The 14,316-nt window shown below is 47.4% G+C and overlaps 1 protein-coding gene across 1 annotated transcript in view; it reads right to left on the reverse strand.

Moving 5' to 3' along the window:
* Positions 1-3,714: 3,714 nt before the first annotated feature.
* The window catches only part of hgfa (hepatocyte growth factor a), a 29,392-nt gene continuing 18,790 nt past the window's right edge, over positions 3,715-14,316 (reverse strand). Inside the window, exons 8-18 of the mRNA XM_056277753.1 lie at positions 11,225-11,405; positions 10,866-11,017; positions 9,673-9,766; positions 8,267-8,406; positions 6,969-7,001; positions 6,608-6,716; positions 6,267-6,341; positions 5,308-5,445; positions 4,428-4,534; positions 4,169-4,302; positions 3,715-3,932 (exon numbers count right to left, since the gene is read on the reverse strand). Coding sequence (XP_056133728.1) covers positions 3,756-3,932; positions 4,169-4,302; positions 4,428-4,534; positions 5,308-5,445; positions 6,267-6,341; positions 6,608-6,716; positions 6,969-7,001; positions 8,267-8,406; positions 9,673-9,766; positions 10,866-11,017; positions 11,225-11,405 — 1,340 coding nt within the window. The 3' untranslated portion in view covers positions 3,715-3,755. The remainder of the gene's footprint in view (positions 3,933-4,168; positions 4,303-4,427; positions 4,535-5,307; positions 5,446-6,266; positions 6,342-6,607; positions 6,717-6,968; positions 7,002-8,266; positions 8,407-9,672; positions 9,767-10,865; positions 11,018-11,224; positions 11,406-14,316) is intronic.

A 14,316-nucleotide genomic window follows, 5' to 3' on the forward strand; every position in this document is an offset into this window, starting at 1 on the left:
CGGACACTAGGGGCGATGCCTCTCACCCAGCAGGACTGCGAGCCGGGGGCGTGGTTTGCGTCCCCGGGCTTGCTGGTGCAGGGTTGTTCCTGCTTTAGTGCTGGTTCTGGAGCTGAGGAATAAGCAGCAAACTCGCCTTGGTCTCCTGTGTTTTTTCCTCATCCTGCCACCACCTCTCCTTCGCTCGCCGGAGAAGGGGGGGAGGGGGTCTCACGAGTTCCCTCGCCAGGAACGTCCGGGCTGCGGCCTCGGCGTTCCTGGCGGCGGGTGGGGGTCAGTGCCAGAGTAAACAGCGTCCGGCTTCATGCGAAACTTGAATTAATCTTGCGTTGCGCGCGGTAGAAGCGAGGGAATAAACACGTCTTATCTTGCGTTGGGCAACCGAGCATTGCGCCGCACGGCTCTCCGAATCCTTTATCTAAGTTCAAACGGGATCTGGACGGATCCATCGCCGCCAATCAGCCACAGATTGCTTAATGAACATCCTTTTTCCTCCTGGCGGTGCAAGGCACGTAGTGTAGCGAATTCGGGCGGGACAACGCCACCACGGGAAGTGCCGCGGCCGGGACGCGAACCCGTATCGCTCGCACCGCGGGAGGCATCGCTAACCGCTCGACTAAAGGCTCAGACCCGCCAGCAAGCCAGCGGGTCTTCTTATCCATGCACGTCACAGCATTGTCAAGAACTGAATGTTTTGACTTTTTTTTTTTTACCCCCCCCCCCCTTTTTTTTTTTTGTTTCTCCTCAATTATATCCAGCCAATTACCCCACTCTTACGAGCCGCCCCTGCTCCAGACTACCACATGCCTCCTCTAATACATGTGGAGTCGCCAGTCGCTTCTTTTCACCTGACAGTGAGGAGCTTCGCCAGGGGGACGTAGCGTGGGGGAAGATCACCCCTCCCCCGCACTTGTGTTGTCTGTAGGGACGCCCGACCAAGCCGGAGGCAACACGGGGATTCGAACCGGCGATCCCCGCGTTGGTAGGTAACGGAATAGACCGCCACGCCACCCACACGTGACCTGGACACATACCCACACCCGGCTTCCCACCTGCAGACACAGCCACTTGTGTCTGTAGGGCCGCCCGACCAAGCCGGAGGCAACACGGGGATTCGAACCGGCGATCCCTGTGTTGTGTCCCTGTGTCGACGGAACAGACCGCCACGCCACCCGGGCGCCCAGAACAGCACATGTGTGAGCGGCATATTGCTTGTGCTGCTTTCGCTGCAGCGCGCAGCGATAAGCAGGCGTCACCTTCGACTGAAAGCTGCAACACCGCCGAATGAACGGAGCAGATGGTCGTACGGATATCACACAGAAATATTCCCACAGAAATATTCCCACAGAAATATTCCCAAATACTCAGGAAGCAAGGACGAGACGGCCGTACGGATGGACAGAGAGACGGAGAGAGATAAAAGATCACACTGGAGATGAGCGTAATCAGAAGCTCTTTATTAAAATGGGATATGACAAAAGCTACAAAAATCAGAAAAAAAAGACAATCGATAAACAACTTAGTGACACAAAATAGCAGCTGTTATAGAGTTTACAGTATACAATATACAATAAAACAGTCGGGGGGGAGGGGGCACATAGGGGTGTTAGTATGAAATTTACAAAATTACAAACCGTAATTTACATGATGCACTAGACTATTTACATGACAGTACATTAAATAACAGGTGGCTGGGGAAAGGAGCCGGTGAATGCAGATCACACAGGAAGCCACGGCTGATGCACCAAATGTGTCAGGAACATTTTGTGTCGTTTATCTACATACATATAATTAGTCTGTGGGTTCTCTGGTCTGGTGTGAGATTTGACTTTGGTATAGGACTTGTGTGACGCCATGAGAGAATCTCCTCAATCCAAAAAAAAAAACAAAGTACAACGACCGGCACAATGATGATTTTACGCCCTTAGGTTTCTTGTTGCGAGTCTATTTTGAGCTCGAAGCAAAACGACCATGAACCGCCATTTGGTGTGTGGGTGACTGGAAACGTCGCAGCAATCATTTTAAAACCCTACAATATTTGTCACTTTCTGATAATCCCTGTTTATTTAGGCGATATTCACATGGGCCTTAAAACAGGCATAGAGCCACATGGAGGTGGCCTGCACGGTTTAGTTTTTCGCAGTTGGGACGCTTGTCCACATTTGCATTTACCATTTGCAGAAAAGTAGTGGTTAGAAATGTTAATAGAAACGATTCATTAAAAAAGAAAGGCACATTTCACGCATTTCCACAGGACAAATTTCAGTTGAACTTAGGAAGGTATTGAATGAATGGATGGATGGATGAAGATGATTTAAGGTGCTTTGACTGCATAAAAATGTGCTATCTGCTGTAAATCTTCAAAACATCTATGTTATTATGCTTTTGTGTGACCTATTACCAGAACGCAAAACATGCACACTAGTTATGCCTAAGCCTCGACTGCTCCCAGGCTACAGAATAATCCAAATATCAAGCACAAACAGAGATAATCTTGTAAAATGTCGCCTCCTGCTAGTTTAAAAGAAATAAATATAGCCTCTACTTCAAAAGCTACCAATCTGCTTAAATAGAAAACACAATCAGAGGTGAGAGGAAACCATTCTGATTACCATTGAGCCAACAATATTTCAGATCTATAAGACCTATAAAAAAATTACAGCGTGCCAGAAACATACTCAATAAATCTCAGTTATGTACAAAAAGAGTCCCTTAGCACAAAACTTGCATAAAAAAGTCTTACTGACCACACACAGCCCACCAGGAGCCATAGTTCCCTCCAAACCGGAGAACAAATAGCCATGTTACACTTGGCATGGCTCGTCCCTCTCTCATGCTATGATTATTAGCATAAGATTTGGAGCAGTTTGCCCACTCCTGGTTATATACCCTCACTGGGGAGAGTCAACGTTACAGCTAACTAGGGAAAAATTAGCCCAGCTACTGCTAGCAGCGCGGCCTTTAGCACCCTGTGTTTAGCACTCCAGGGCTGCTGCAGATCGCTGAACAGGCAGCAATGTTGTCTCTTAATAAAGCCCTGTTGGAATACATGAAGTTCAAACGTTTACTGGGCTCCAGATTGCATACGAATTAGCCTCTCACTCGTTTTGGCCCTTGGCTTGTGGTGCTACAAACCTTGGCTTATAGCACTTCGTGTTAACAACACCATCTCAATCTGTCCACGACACTTTGGAAGGAGGTAAAGGATGATAGAAGATTTGCAGTCCAGCTCAATACACAAAAAGCAGGAACTCTCGGCCACAGGAAATACCATCTGGTGTGGTAGCCATTTGGGATTTGGGTTCTGACCCATATTCAAGTAATTTCCAGGAGATAATACTGAGTCGTAAGTACCATTCGCATCGTATCGCATGGCTTCATAGTTTTTGGTCCAAATATAAAATGTACAATGTCCATGTGCCTAAGACTTCATCTATCAAAAATTGGTATGAAATCTATCAAAACTGTATTCTTCATTTGCATACTGAAAGGTTGAAATTCTGTTCATTCAATCTTTGTGTGTCCTTTCCCCCGCAAAGCTCCAAACGCCAGTCTTTTGTCAACCTCGACTCGATGATATGTTCAACTGCAAAATCCCGAAACGGCCACTTTCCATAAAGTCAGTTTCTTAACGCACATATTTCCCAACGGTCTTGTTATACATCCATGTCGGAGAGATGGTGGAAATGTTTGGCCCGGGGCCACCCCCCTGCTCTCATACGGTCCTGCACGGAGCTGGTTTGGACACCGTGGTCTTAGTTCCTCTCGTAGCTGGGGTAGAGTTTGAAGACTTTGTATATCCACTCGGAGTAAAAAGCCACATTGACAAAGAGTGCCGGCTGTGACGAGGCACACTTTGTCCTCTGGATGCTCACGCCCACAATGACCTTGCGTTCATGCTCCTGGCAAACCAGTGGGCCACCGTTGTCTTTCTGCAGGTGTAGGTTAAACACACATGTCAAAAGGGATTCCACAGGGATTCTATTCTACATCCCTGTTTTTGTCCCTTTGTTAAGATGAGATGAATTCATCCCTTCAAGGAAATGGTTGCATGCAGTGGCTAATAGACTGAATCCAATGTAACTAAACATAACATAACATAATATAAATGGGGACACAAGTACTATACGGTTTCACAAAGGCAGAAGCGAAATCAGTAAAACCTTACATCACACACGCCTTCACCCCTCTTGCCGCCGGCGCACACCCTGCTGTCGCCTGCATCACCTTTGAGTTGTGAGCACATGTGGTTATTGACCATGGGCATGGTTACCGTTTTCAACGCCTCGTCATGTCCTGTGTCTAAGACAGAGAAAGGATATTGAGGAACAGGGTGAATGGACTGATGCAGCATATTATGTTACTTTAATAATGACTGCGACAGCATATGAGATGGCATGTGCGCGAAAAGGGGTGAAGGGCAGTACTTTTGGTTTCCCCCCATCCGTACATGGTGCAGTTGGTGCCCTCTGGGATGCTGCAGTCTTTTACTGGGAGGTGGATGTTGGAGGCTCCCTCGGACACAGGGGCCGGCCTTGGAGAGGTAAAAATCAATGGAGATAAGCATACACTCACCATGAAACAATTATTTCTTTCAGAAAATGCAGGACTCTTATGAGCAAATGTATTTTGTCAAAGAAGAAAACGAGTGGAAAGTGGAAATTACTCAAAGCTGTAAGCATTCTTTTCAGATAATGAGAGGGTTTTTTTTTGTTGTTGCATTTTTTCCCCCTTTTTCTCCCCAATTGTACTTGGCCAATTACCCCACTATTTTCCGAGCCGTCCTGGTCGCTGCTCCACCACCTCTGCCGATTCGGGGAGAGCTGCAGTCCACCACATGCCTCCTCCAATAAATGTGGAGTCACCAGCTGCTTCTTTTCACCAGACAGTAAGGAGTTTCACCAGGGGGACGTAGCACGTGGGAGGTTCACGCTATTCCCCCCAGTTCCCCCTCCCCCTGAACAGGCGTCCTGACCGACCATAGGAGACGCTAGTGCAGCGACCAGGACACACACCCACATCCTGCTTCCCACCCGCAGACACGGCCAATTGTGTCTGTAGGGACGCCCGACCAAGCCGGAGTTAACATGGGGATTCAAACCAGTGATCCCTGTGTTGGTAGGCAACGGAACAGACCGCTACGCCACCCGGTCGGCCCAATAATGAGGTTTTTATGTGAGTAGAAGGCTGTATTAGTTGCTAATATGGTACAGCACAGCGCTAACAATTTTGCTTTTGACATTTTTATGCAAAACTTTGCCACCATGCGTAGTTTTAACATCTGTAGAAATGTAGATGAGCGCTCACCGTGCCAGTTTAAGCAGGACTAGATTGGATCCTTCTGGACCGCAGACCAGACGAGTAATGAGGAGTCTGGGGTGGCTGGAGGACTCGTTCAGGTGGCGAAGGCCCACCTGCACACTGTAGTCTTTAAGATCTGGAACACTGATGGGAACAATTTACATGACGTGAGTCTAGCACATTATCAGAGTTGGCACTCTTCACCTGTATTATTTTCTTTCTATGTTGTGCAAAGCTGAGTAATCCAATGAAACTGGTCACATTTGAGCGGGGTAAGTGATCCAACCGTGGACTGAGGAGAAAGAGGGCTTTGCTCAGATGTACGCAAATGTTTTACTTTGAAGCACAGATGAACCAAGTAGGAAAATGGTACCGTGCATCTGAGCATAAACCAGACAATTCTCTGAGGTTTGATCATGACAGTTTTATGGCCTCCACTTGTTATAACCCCAGCTGTAACAAGTGGAGGCCGTGACAGGGGGACGTTGTTACAATGGGGAACTGTTGTTACAATTAAATTTATACTTTTTGACGTACACTTTATCATACCATAGCAAAGTCTCAAGGCAAACCTGAGGTCCCTTTACAACACACCCTGCACAACCTCAGCATACCAGCTGAAAACCACTCATCTACAGTACGACACAGGTGATACATACAGGACTGCAGAGAAAAGCGAGATTTCCTTCAGACCACTGCCGGTGATTTATAGATATATATACAGAAAAGTGCGTCTGACGCAGTCAATTCCAGGTTAAACACATCTGCAGGTAGTATCGTCCTTGGTTATATCTCAGGCCTGTCTTGGGCTCCGCATCTCTCTAACTGTGATCATAAATAGGGCACGTCCAACGTTTTCACTCTGAACAACACTCACGGAAATGGACGGGAAGGGAGGGATGTGGTGAAGATTATCAAGGAGAAGGAAAGAAAAAAAGGCCGGAGGAGATGAAGGTGAGGTTTACCAGGAAGTGAAGCACTGCTGGTCTGTCAGAACCCAGTCCTCCCTGATCAGTGAGCCGCCACACAGGTGAGCATCCCTATGAAATTGTTATACACCATTTTTAATCTATCTAAGTACACACACATATTCACATATTTGCAACGTCTGGAGCTGACAAATGCATAAATCTGCTGCCACATAAGAGAAGGATTAGGTAGCCCTGCCTCCCTGCTAAACGGTCACAGGGAAGAACTAAGTAAAGAAATATTTTTTACCACAATGTTCTCATTCAAGCATCACTAGAGGACTGGAGAAGGAGAAATAGGAAAAATAACCACCAGCGCAGGCATAAAAATGACTTACTCTCTTTGGATGCTGACAACCCAGCTTCCATCTGTACCCTGAACTTTGTGTCCTCCGACGATTCTGGTGTTTATATGCACAAAGCAGGATATCTTGTGCACGGCTAGAGCTAAGACAAGAAGACGTCATGCGTTTTGTTAGATATAAGAACGTATGTTTCCACGTTTAAACAAGAAAACGCACAACGGGAATTTGAAGTGAGAGCAAAAAAAATACAGGTCCCATACAAGTAAAAGAGGAAAGAAACACAATACTATATCTAAGAAGAGAAGCTAAAGGAAACAGATAAAGACAAGATATGAGAGGGGACGAGAAAGAGGGATGGACTGATAAAAAGAGGATCGACAATAAGGGAACTCACTGCTCAGCTGGGGAGACACCGTTGGAGATTCACCTGACACGAGAGTGGAACAAAGCACACCGGTGATAATTCACACCACACAGACAGGATGTACTTTACATCACCAAATATTACCAGACGTGATATGTCATCGTATTTGGCAGACACGGCCCTCCGTCCCCCAAAACCTTATCTCTACATCTGCATCACTGTTGGAGGGCTATGTTGGCCACTAAACCACAGAAAATAAATTTGCTCAACCCCCCCAACCACCCCCAAAAAAACAAAAACAAAACAAAACTTCGCGCAGGACATGTTTTACATTATGGAAATTACTGCCGGGCCACTCGAAAGGACCTCTTTGATGCAGGCCGATTGAAACCAGCCAAAGAAAGTGTTGGGTCAACAACAAACAATAAGCTTTACTGTATGGATGCCCAAACAAAAGAATGGTGGCTGAGACTGGCATCTGTTTGGTGTTAGAGGGTGGCGCGCTTTGCGCCAACTGGACAAAACCGCAGCGAGTACATTACATAAGCCCCCTCGCCACCATGCACAGAAAATGTCAGCAAGCACTCGTGGTTTTATATCTATTATTGTGCAGTAATGACGGTCACTAAAGACTAAGTTGCCTACCAACACGGGGATCGTCAGTTCGAATCTCCGTGTTACCTCCGGCTTGGTTGGGCGCCCCTACAGACACAATTGCCCGTGTCTGCAGGTGAGAAGCCAGATGTGGCTATGTGTCCTGGTCGCTGCACTAGCGCCTCCTCTGGTCGGTCGGGGCGCCTGTTCATGGGGGAGGGGGAAACTGGGGGGAATAGCGTGATCCTCCCATGTGCTAGGTCCCCCTAGTGAAACTCCTCACTGTCAGGTGAAAAGAAGCGGCTGGTGACTCCACATGTATGGGAGGAGGCATGTGGCAGTCTGCAGACCTCCCTGGATCGGCAGATGGGGTGGAGCAGCGACAAGGACAGCTCGGAAGAGTGGGGTAATTGGCCAAATACAATTGAGGAGAAAAAGGGGGTAAAATAAAAAAATAAAAAAAATCAAATCAAATATGATATTTACTTCAGCACAGCAGAAATTATTGTGCAAGGGCATGCATACACCACTTCCATTGTTATTGTGGTCGGTTTAAAGTTTAAAATAATAACCACCAGCGACATTGTTATGCAACGCATGCATGCATACTCCACTTGATATCTGCTGTGATGATGCAAGAGGGTGTCTGCAAACAGTGTGGCTGAGATAATACAGATATACCTGCTGCGACACAGACAGACGTTGAATAAAACTAAGTTAGGTAAGCCACTCACAGTGCTTCAGCCTGCAGTAGTCCCAAGCCAAGCGATTGTTTGGATTGGTGTAGCACCAAGGGCCGTGCTTGTCCTGGTCTGGGTTTCGGCAGTAGTTTTTCTCCAACCCTCCGCTGGGTACAGTGGAGTGAGAATCCCCACTGTAAAACACACAAATCCAAACTCTGAAATTCCATTTGTTATATATTTGCGCACGGCATATCAGAACACCGAATCAAGGCAGAAAGCGATCAGAACTCGGTCCAGAAACACACACATGTGCATGCACACAAACACACATGCGTGCGCACACACTCGCACACGCATGGTGAACCGAGGTATGCTTGGAGTCTGACTCTGGCTCTCCTATAAGGCCATGAATCCTTTGCATTTGTAGCTCAGAGCCCGTAGAAGGGAAAGGCAGAGTTTTGTGAAGCGTGCTCAGGGGAGTATGAAAGTATGCACTCTGAGCATTCGCAAGGGCTCAGACCAGCAGGAGCCACATCCTCAGTGGAACAATTCAGTTGTACTCACAACTTGTAGGAATTCACATCTGATCCTGTGTGTGTCTCTCTGTAACATTTTACTTGGCTCAAAATGAACAAAAGCTAATCTTCTCAGTCACCCAAAATACAACTGCTGGGTAATTAGAGGAGGTGCCGGACCTCTCTTAAACAATAAGGGAAGCAGACTTGTTCTTTTTTTTCTGCAGCACAAGGTCAGACTTTCAAGATAAAATAAAAAAATAGGTAAGTGATGGGCCACAATTTGTCATCGGGTGAAGATAATTTCACTTCCCAGGAGAATGTTAGACAGGCCAAAGCTTTCAGCGGGTTTTTTTCTTCCGGGGATGACCCCTGACCTTGAGCGGGGTAGACTCGCTGGCTGCAGTCCACATGAGGGAGCTGATTGGCTTTGATCTGCTTTGCTCGGAAAGCACTTCCTGGGGTCGGGGGTCAGCTCTGGAACATGTCCATCTGTCTGTGCCATTTTGGCTTTTAAAATTCCTGTAAATTAAGTAATTCCAACAGCCTCACTTTCAGGATGGAGCGGCGGGGCCTGGAATGGACAACCTTTCCTCCAGGGCGGGTCAATCTGAGAGCACCTTGGGGTTTCCTCTCGTCAGCTAGATGAATAATAATTGGGCCCGGTGAATAATATTGACCTCTGAGGAACCCCCGATTTCCTCTCGCTGTTTGTTTTCACTGCTTAGCCTAATTCGTTTGAAAGGGATTTTTACAAGGCAATAGGAGCTAAGTTGTCAACAAACACTCACGAGCCCAGAGACCAAGAGAAACCAAATCAGTCTCTCCGGGCGACGTTTCCACAGCTTGCTCAAAACCAGAAACACGGTGACACACTTATTGTATGCTTACGTAGCGGGAGGAGAATGACAAATGCACATCTGAACAGGGCGAGCTCATTACCTGTTTATGTGACGGGACCAGTCTCCGCAGGGGATTCCTGATCGAGTTATGGCCAGCGTGCCCCGGTAGTTCTCACCATTTTCTTCATAGCATTCTTCAAAAAGAAATGGATAGTTATTTTAGACCAGACCACCCTGTCGTGAGTTCCCGTGTCCAAATCCAAGATACTGGATCTGGCAGTTTTTGTCTGTCTGTCTGTCTGTCTGTCTGTCTGTCTGTCTGTCTCTCTCTCTCTGTCTCTCTCTCTCACACACACACACACATACACACACACACACAAAGCTGCTGTATGTTCGGTCGGCGGCTACCGACTCCACTGACGCCGTCGCAACATAAACAAGTTTGAAGATGGCTTATATTTTGTGGTTTGGATCGATCTGTCGCAGAGGTCCTCCCTGCAACTGGGTGGGGGGGGGGGGGGGTCCAAAACGTAATTGAAAAGTGATGGGAAACATTTCAATCTCCCCGCGTCTATTGTTAAACTGAACCAGACCAGTGCCTATAGTCAGCACAGGAGTCTTCTGCATGGCCGACGTGTGCAGCCTTTTGAAATGTAAAGCGCAGAAACATGGGAAAAGTCGGAACGGAGTCTCTGCCAAGACCGAACAACTTGTCTGGTCCTTTTGAGATGGAATTCATCGGGCAACAGGCTGCCAAGTGGCCCTGTGGGAGCAATACAGGGACACGCCCTGGATTTTACCAGGGAGTCGATCCATTCCAAACATGACAAGTCCCTCGCTATGTGACGGGTGTTTTATGTCAAGCCGATTGACATGAGAAATAACATGACATGGAAACCGCAGAGCAATCAACAGGACGCAATGCCTCTTTTGTGTGTGTGCGTGTGTGTGCGTGTGTGTGTGTGTGTGTGTGTGTGTGTGTGTGTGTGTGTTTCGGTACTAGCTGGTAAATGTTGGAATGTTTACACACTATTTTCATTGATTTTTAAGTACAGAACTTAGACCACACATCAGATATTCAATAAAAGTACACATAAATCAACCCCCCCCCCCCATAAGGAAAACAAAAAGGGGGTGGTGTTAAACAAAGATTGGAGACCAAGTATCATAAGAATGACTGATTTTACTGTTGGAAAAAAGTGTGTTTGATATTTTAGGGGTAAAAAATAAATCAAATGTCACCCAGTGCCAACAGATTTGAGTCTTTAGCATGGCTGCTATGCGGTAGCTTACCTGTCTTTTTTGCAACCTCGGTGTCACACCGAGGGATGTGGGTGCAGTTGGCTATCCTCTGATTTGGATCTGTAGTGAAGCACCAGGGGTAACTGGCACCATCAGGATTACGGCAGTAGTTCTCTCTGAGGTCTCTGTAGCAAACACACACACGCACACACACACCACAAAATACCAAAGATTAAGTCATTTTGGTCATCTTTGGTATTCTTTCAAGGCAAATATATCTATTTTTCATGCCACTGCCATGCTTTTTCATTTTATATTTCAAAAGCTTGTGCAAAAAAAGAAAAAAAAACGTAAAATTCTCTTTTCTGTGGCGAGAACTAAAGTGAAACCAGGCTGTCAGTGTCACTCACTTGCATTTGTAGTTCTCGGGGATGTAAGAATGGTTATGGGGAAACTGGGAGTCCCAGCGCTGACAAGTCACACCTTCCGGACTGAGGTTCATCGTGCCGCGGTAATTTGCGCCTTTTCCCTGGATGCAGGTTGTCGTTTCATTAATGTCTGTGGCTTCACTTGAGTCTGAGACACAGACAGACAGAGAGAGAGACAGAGACAGAGAGAGAGACACACAGCGAGAGAGAGAGAGAGAGAGACAGAGAAAGAGACGGAGAGTGATAGTGAGAGAGACGAGACGGAGAGACAGAGAACAGAGACGGAGAGAGAGAGCGAGAGAGAGAGACAGACAGCGAGAGAGAGACCAAGAGAGACAGAGAGAGAGAGAAAAACACCGACAAAGACAGAGAGACAGAGAGAGAGCGAACAGTGAGAGAGAGACAGTGTGAGAGAGAGAGAGAGAGACAGTGAGGGAGAGACGGAGAGACAGAGAGACAGTGAGAGAGAGAGACAGCGAGAGAGACAGGGACAGAGAGATGAGGATTATCAATATCAATTCAGTGCTACAACAACCTAGAATGAATGTGAGAGATGAATGAGTTCATTGGTTTGTAGAAGATGATGTTCATCATCATTACACATCTACCAATACGGGCAACCTTTCATAAAAGCACTAACGTATTCTCCCACTGACATGTGAGCATGCTCCCTCACAGCAGTCGGACATGATATGCTGTGAGGAACAGGATGGATTATGGGATGACGACACATCAGACTGAGACAAGATGGCACACAGGAGTTTGAAAAGAAAACAAGTGTGTAAACGTGTTGTCGAGGTACGTTTACCCCACGCTCCATCTGTGTCTATAAGACAAATGTACGACTACGAGACAGGGTTCGGACATGAGAGGCGGGGATGGAAGAAGGGCAGAGCGAGAGAGAAATTAAACCCCAGAAGAATGTGTTATGTTTAACCTAGAGACACATGATCAAAAACAGTAGCACTCCCTTCCTCCTCCCAGCCGAGATAAAGAAGCCCCCCCTCGCCTCCCACCTCCCCTCTCTGTGTATCCATAACATCGCTGCCCCACATACACGTCAACAGACCCTGATTCTGCAGGGCGATAGTATGTGCTGTGAGAAAAAACCCACGTGTCGGCGTCCATGTTTGTTTGTCGTCAGGAGTTTTTGCCTCCACACCTGCGTTGTGCATCCAAAATGGAGCTCCACCGAACACCGCCCTGTCCGTCCCGCTGTGCCGGTATCCCCCTTTACCCGCCGGAGGGAAAAAAAACAACTATTCCTAAACATCTTTCAGATGGAATTCAGCTTTTCAGCCGACGCGGGGAGAGAACAAGTATGCAGGGAGCGATGGCTCCCCTCTGGATTTCTGTCTCTGTTTCTTTAGCCTTTGACAGATGAGATGGGAGCGCGTGGAGGAGGAAGGAGAATGTTTTGTTTTGAAGCCGAGGAAAAAAGGAGCGAGGGATGTTTTGGTCTGATGTAATGCATGCCAGTGTCTGTGTGCGCCGTGCGGTACAGGTCAGTGGTTTTTATCTTTCCGAGGGCAGGCATTGAGGGATACACACACATCTGGACAAATGTAGATCCCAACTCCCCTGTTGTAAATCATAACATGTACTGTACTGTACTGTCCTGCACGCGTGCACGAGACAGAGAGAGGGAGGGACAGAGAGAGAGAGGGACAGAGAGAGACAGAGAGAGAGAGACAGAGAAAGAGAGAGAGAGACTGCTTCTGCATGCATTTGTGAGTGCATCTGTGCCAGTGTGTGTGTTTGTGTGTGTGTTTGTGTGTGTGTGTGTGTGTGTGTGTATGCTGTATGTGTGCACGAGAGAGCGAGAGAGAGATACTGTGCTTGTGCATGGATTTGTGAGAGCATCTGTGCTTGTGTGTGTGTGTAGGGGATACTTCAACATGCTTTTGAAGAAAAAATAATAAAGTATCCGATGTCTTGAATCCCCCCCCCTTGTCTCAGCCTTATGTTGTACCAAGTCAAATGTTCTGTAAATGACCACTCCATCACTCCTACAACTGGACGGTTGCGCTGTGTGACGGCTGCGGCCCTGCAGCTGAGACGATGGCCGGGCCCTCCCTCCGGCTGCTGTGTGGGGCACCGCTCTGCGAGCTGGTAGCAGCCTCTATAATGCATCCCATCCCCTTCACACAGCTCCCTGTCATCTCTCTGTGGTCTCGGTGAAACCGTTCTGACACTCTGAAGTCCCCCCCCCCCCCTTTACCAACAACCTATTTAGCTCCACTCGATGGAGGCGGAGGGACCGAAGCCAAGCGCCACATGAAACACAGACCAGCATAAACAAAACGCCCGTTTGACTCGCGGGGGTTTGAGGATTTGGGGTGAGAGGGTGAGGGGGTTGAGTCAGACCCCAAAACCCGTCCCAAAACCACTGTTGCAGTCTTATATGTAACAACCCCCCCCCTTTTACTAGATTATACCCTCCGGTTGCACCCCTAGCAGAACCACCGTGACCAGTGTCTAAATGGACTTGCACTGTTCTGGTGTCAAGTCTTTAAATAAGTTTTGGCCACATTGGTCTCGAGTTGAACTCGTCACCTTAAAGTCTCAGACTTGATTCGGACTCACCCCTCCTTAAGACTTGGTCTGGATTTGGTCCTGCATTGTGTGGTCTAGACTACAAAGCTAATGACTGGCTTCAGCTGGACTTCCCTTTCAACACACATTTATATATACGATACCAATGGAAGACTTGATAGATGTTATGAGGTTGTGAAGACTGATTCTTGGAGGACAGGGTGAATGCAATAAAATGACTGGACACAAACGTCTGTTCACAGCCTGGGCACAATGTGTGAGCCTGTTTACCTTCCTGCAGTACACACATAAATAAACTCATTATGACCGCAACAGACGCACAACAAACAAACAAAAGGGACCATAAACTGCCACATTCACTAGATGCTGGTGACTGAAACAGAGGTGAATCACAGAGAAACTATAATCACATCTGCACATGGGTCGTCCTCTGTGTGGAGTCTGCATGTTCTCCCGTGTCTGCGTGGGTTTCCTCCGGGGGCTCTGGTTTCCTGCCACAGCCCGAAGACATGTAGGTC

The sequence above is a fragment of the Lampris incognitus genome, chromosome 3 (genome assembly GCF_029633865.1).
Source record: "Lampris incognitus isolate fLamInc1 chromosome 3, fLamInc1.hap2, whole genome shotgun sequence".
In the NCBI taxonomy this organism is placed as follows: domain Eukaryota; kingdom Metazoa; phylum Chordata; class Actinopteri; order Lampriformes; family Lampridae; genus Lampris; species Lampris incognitus.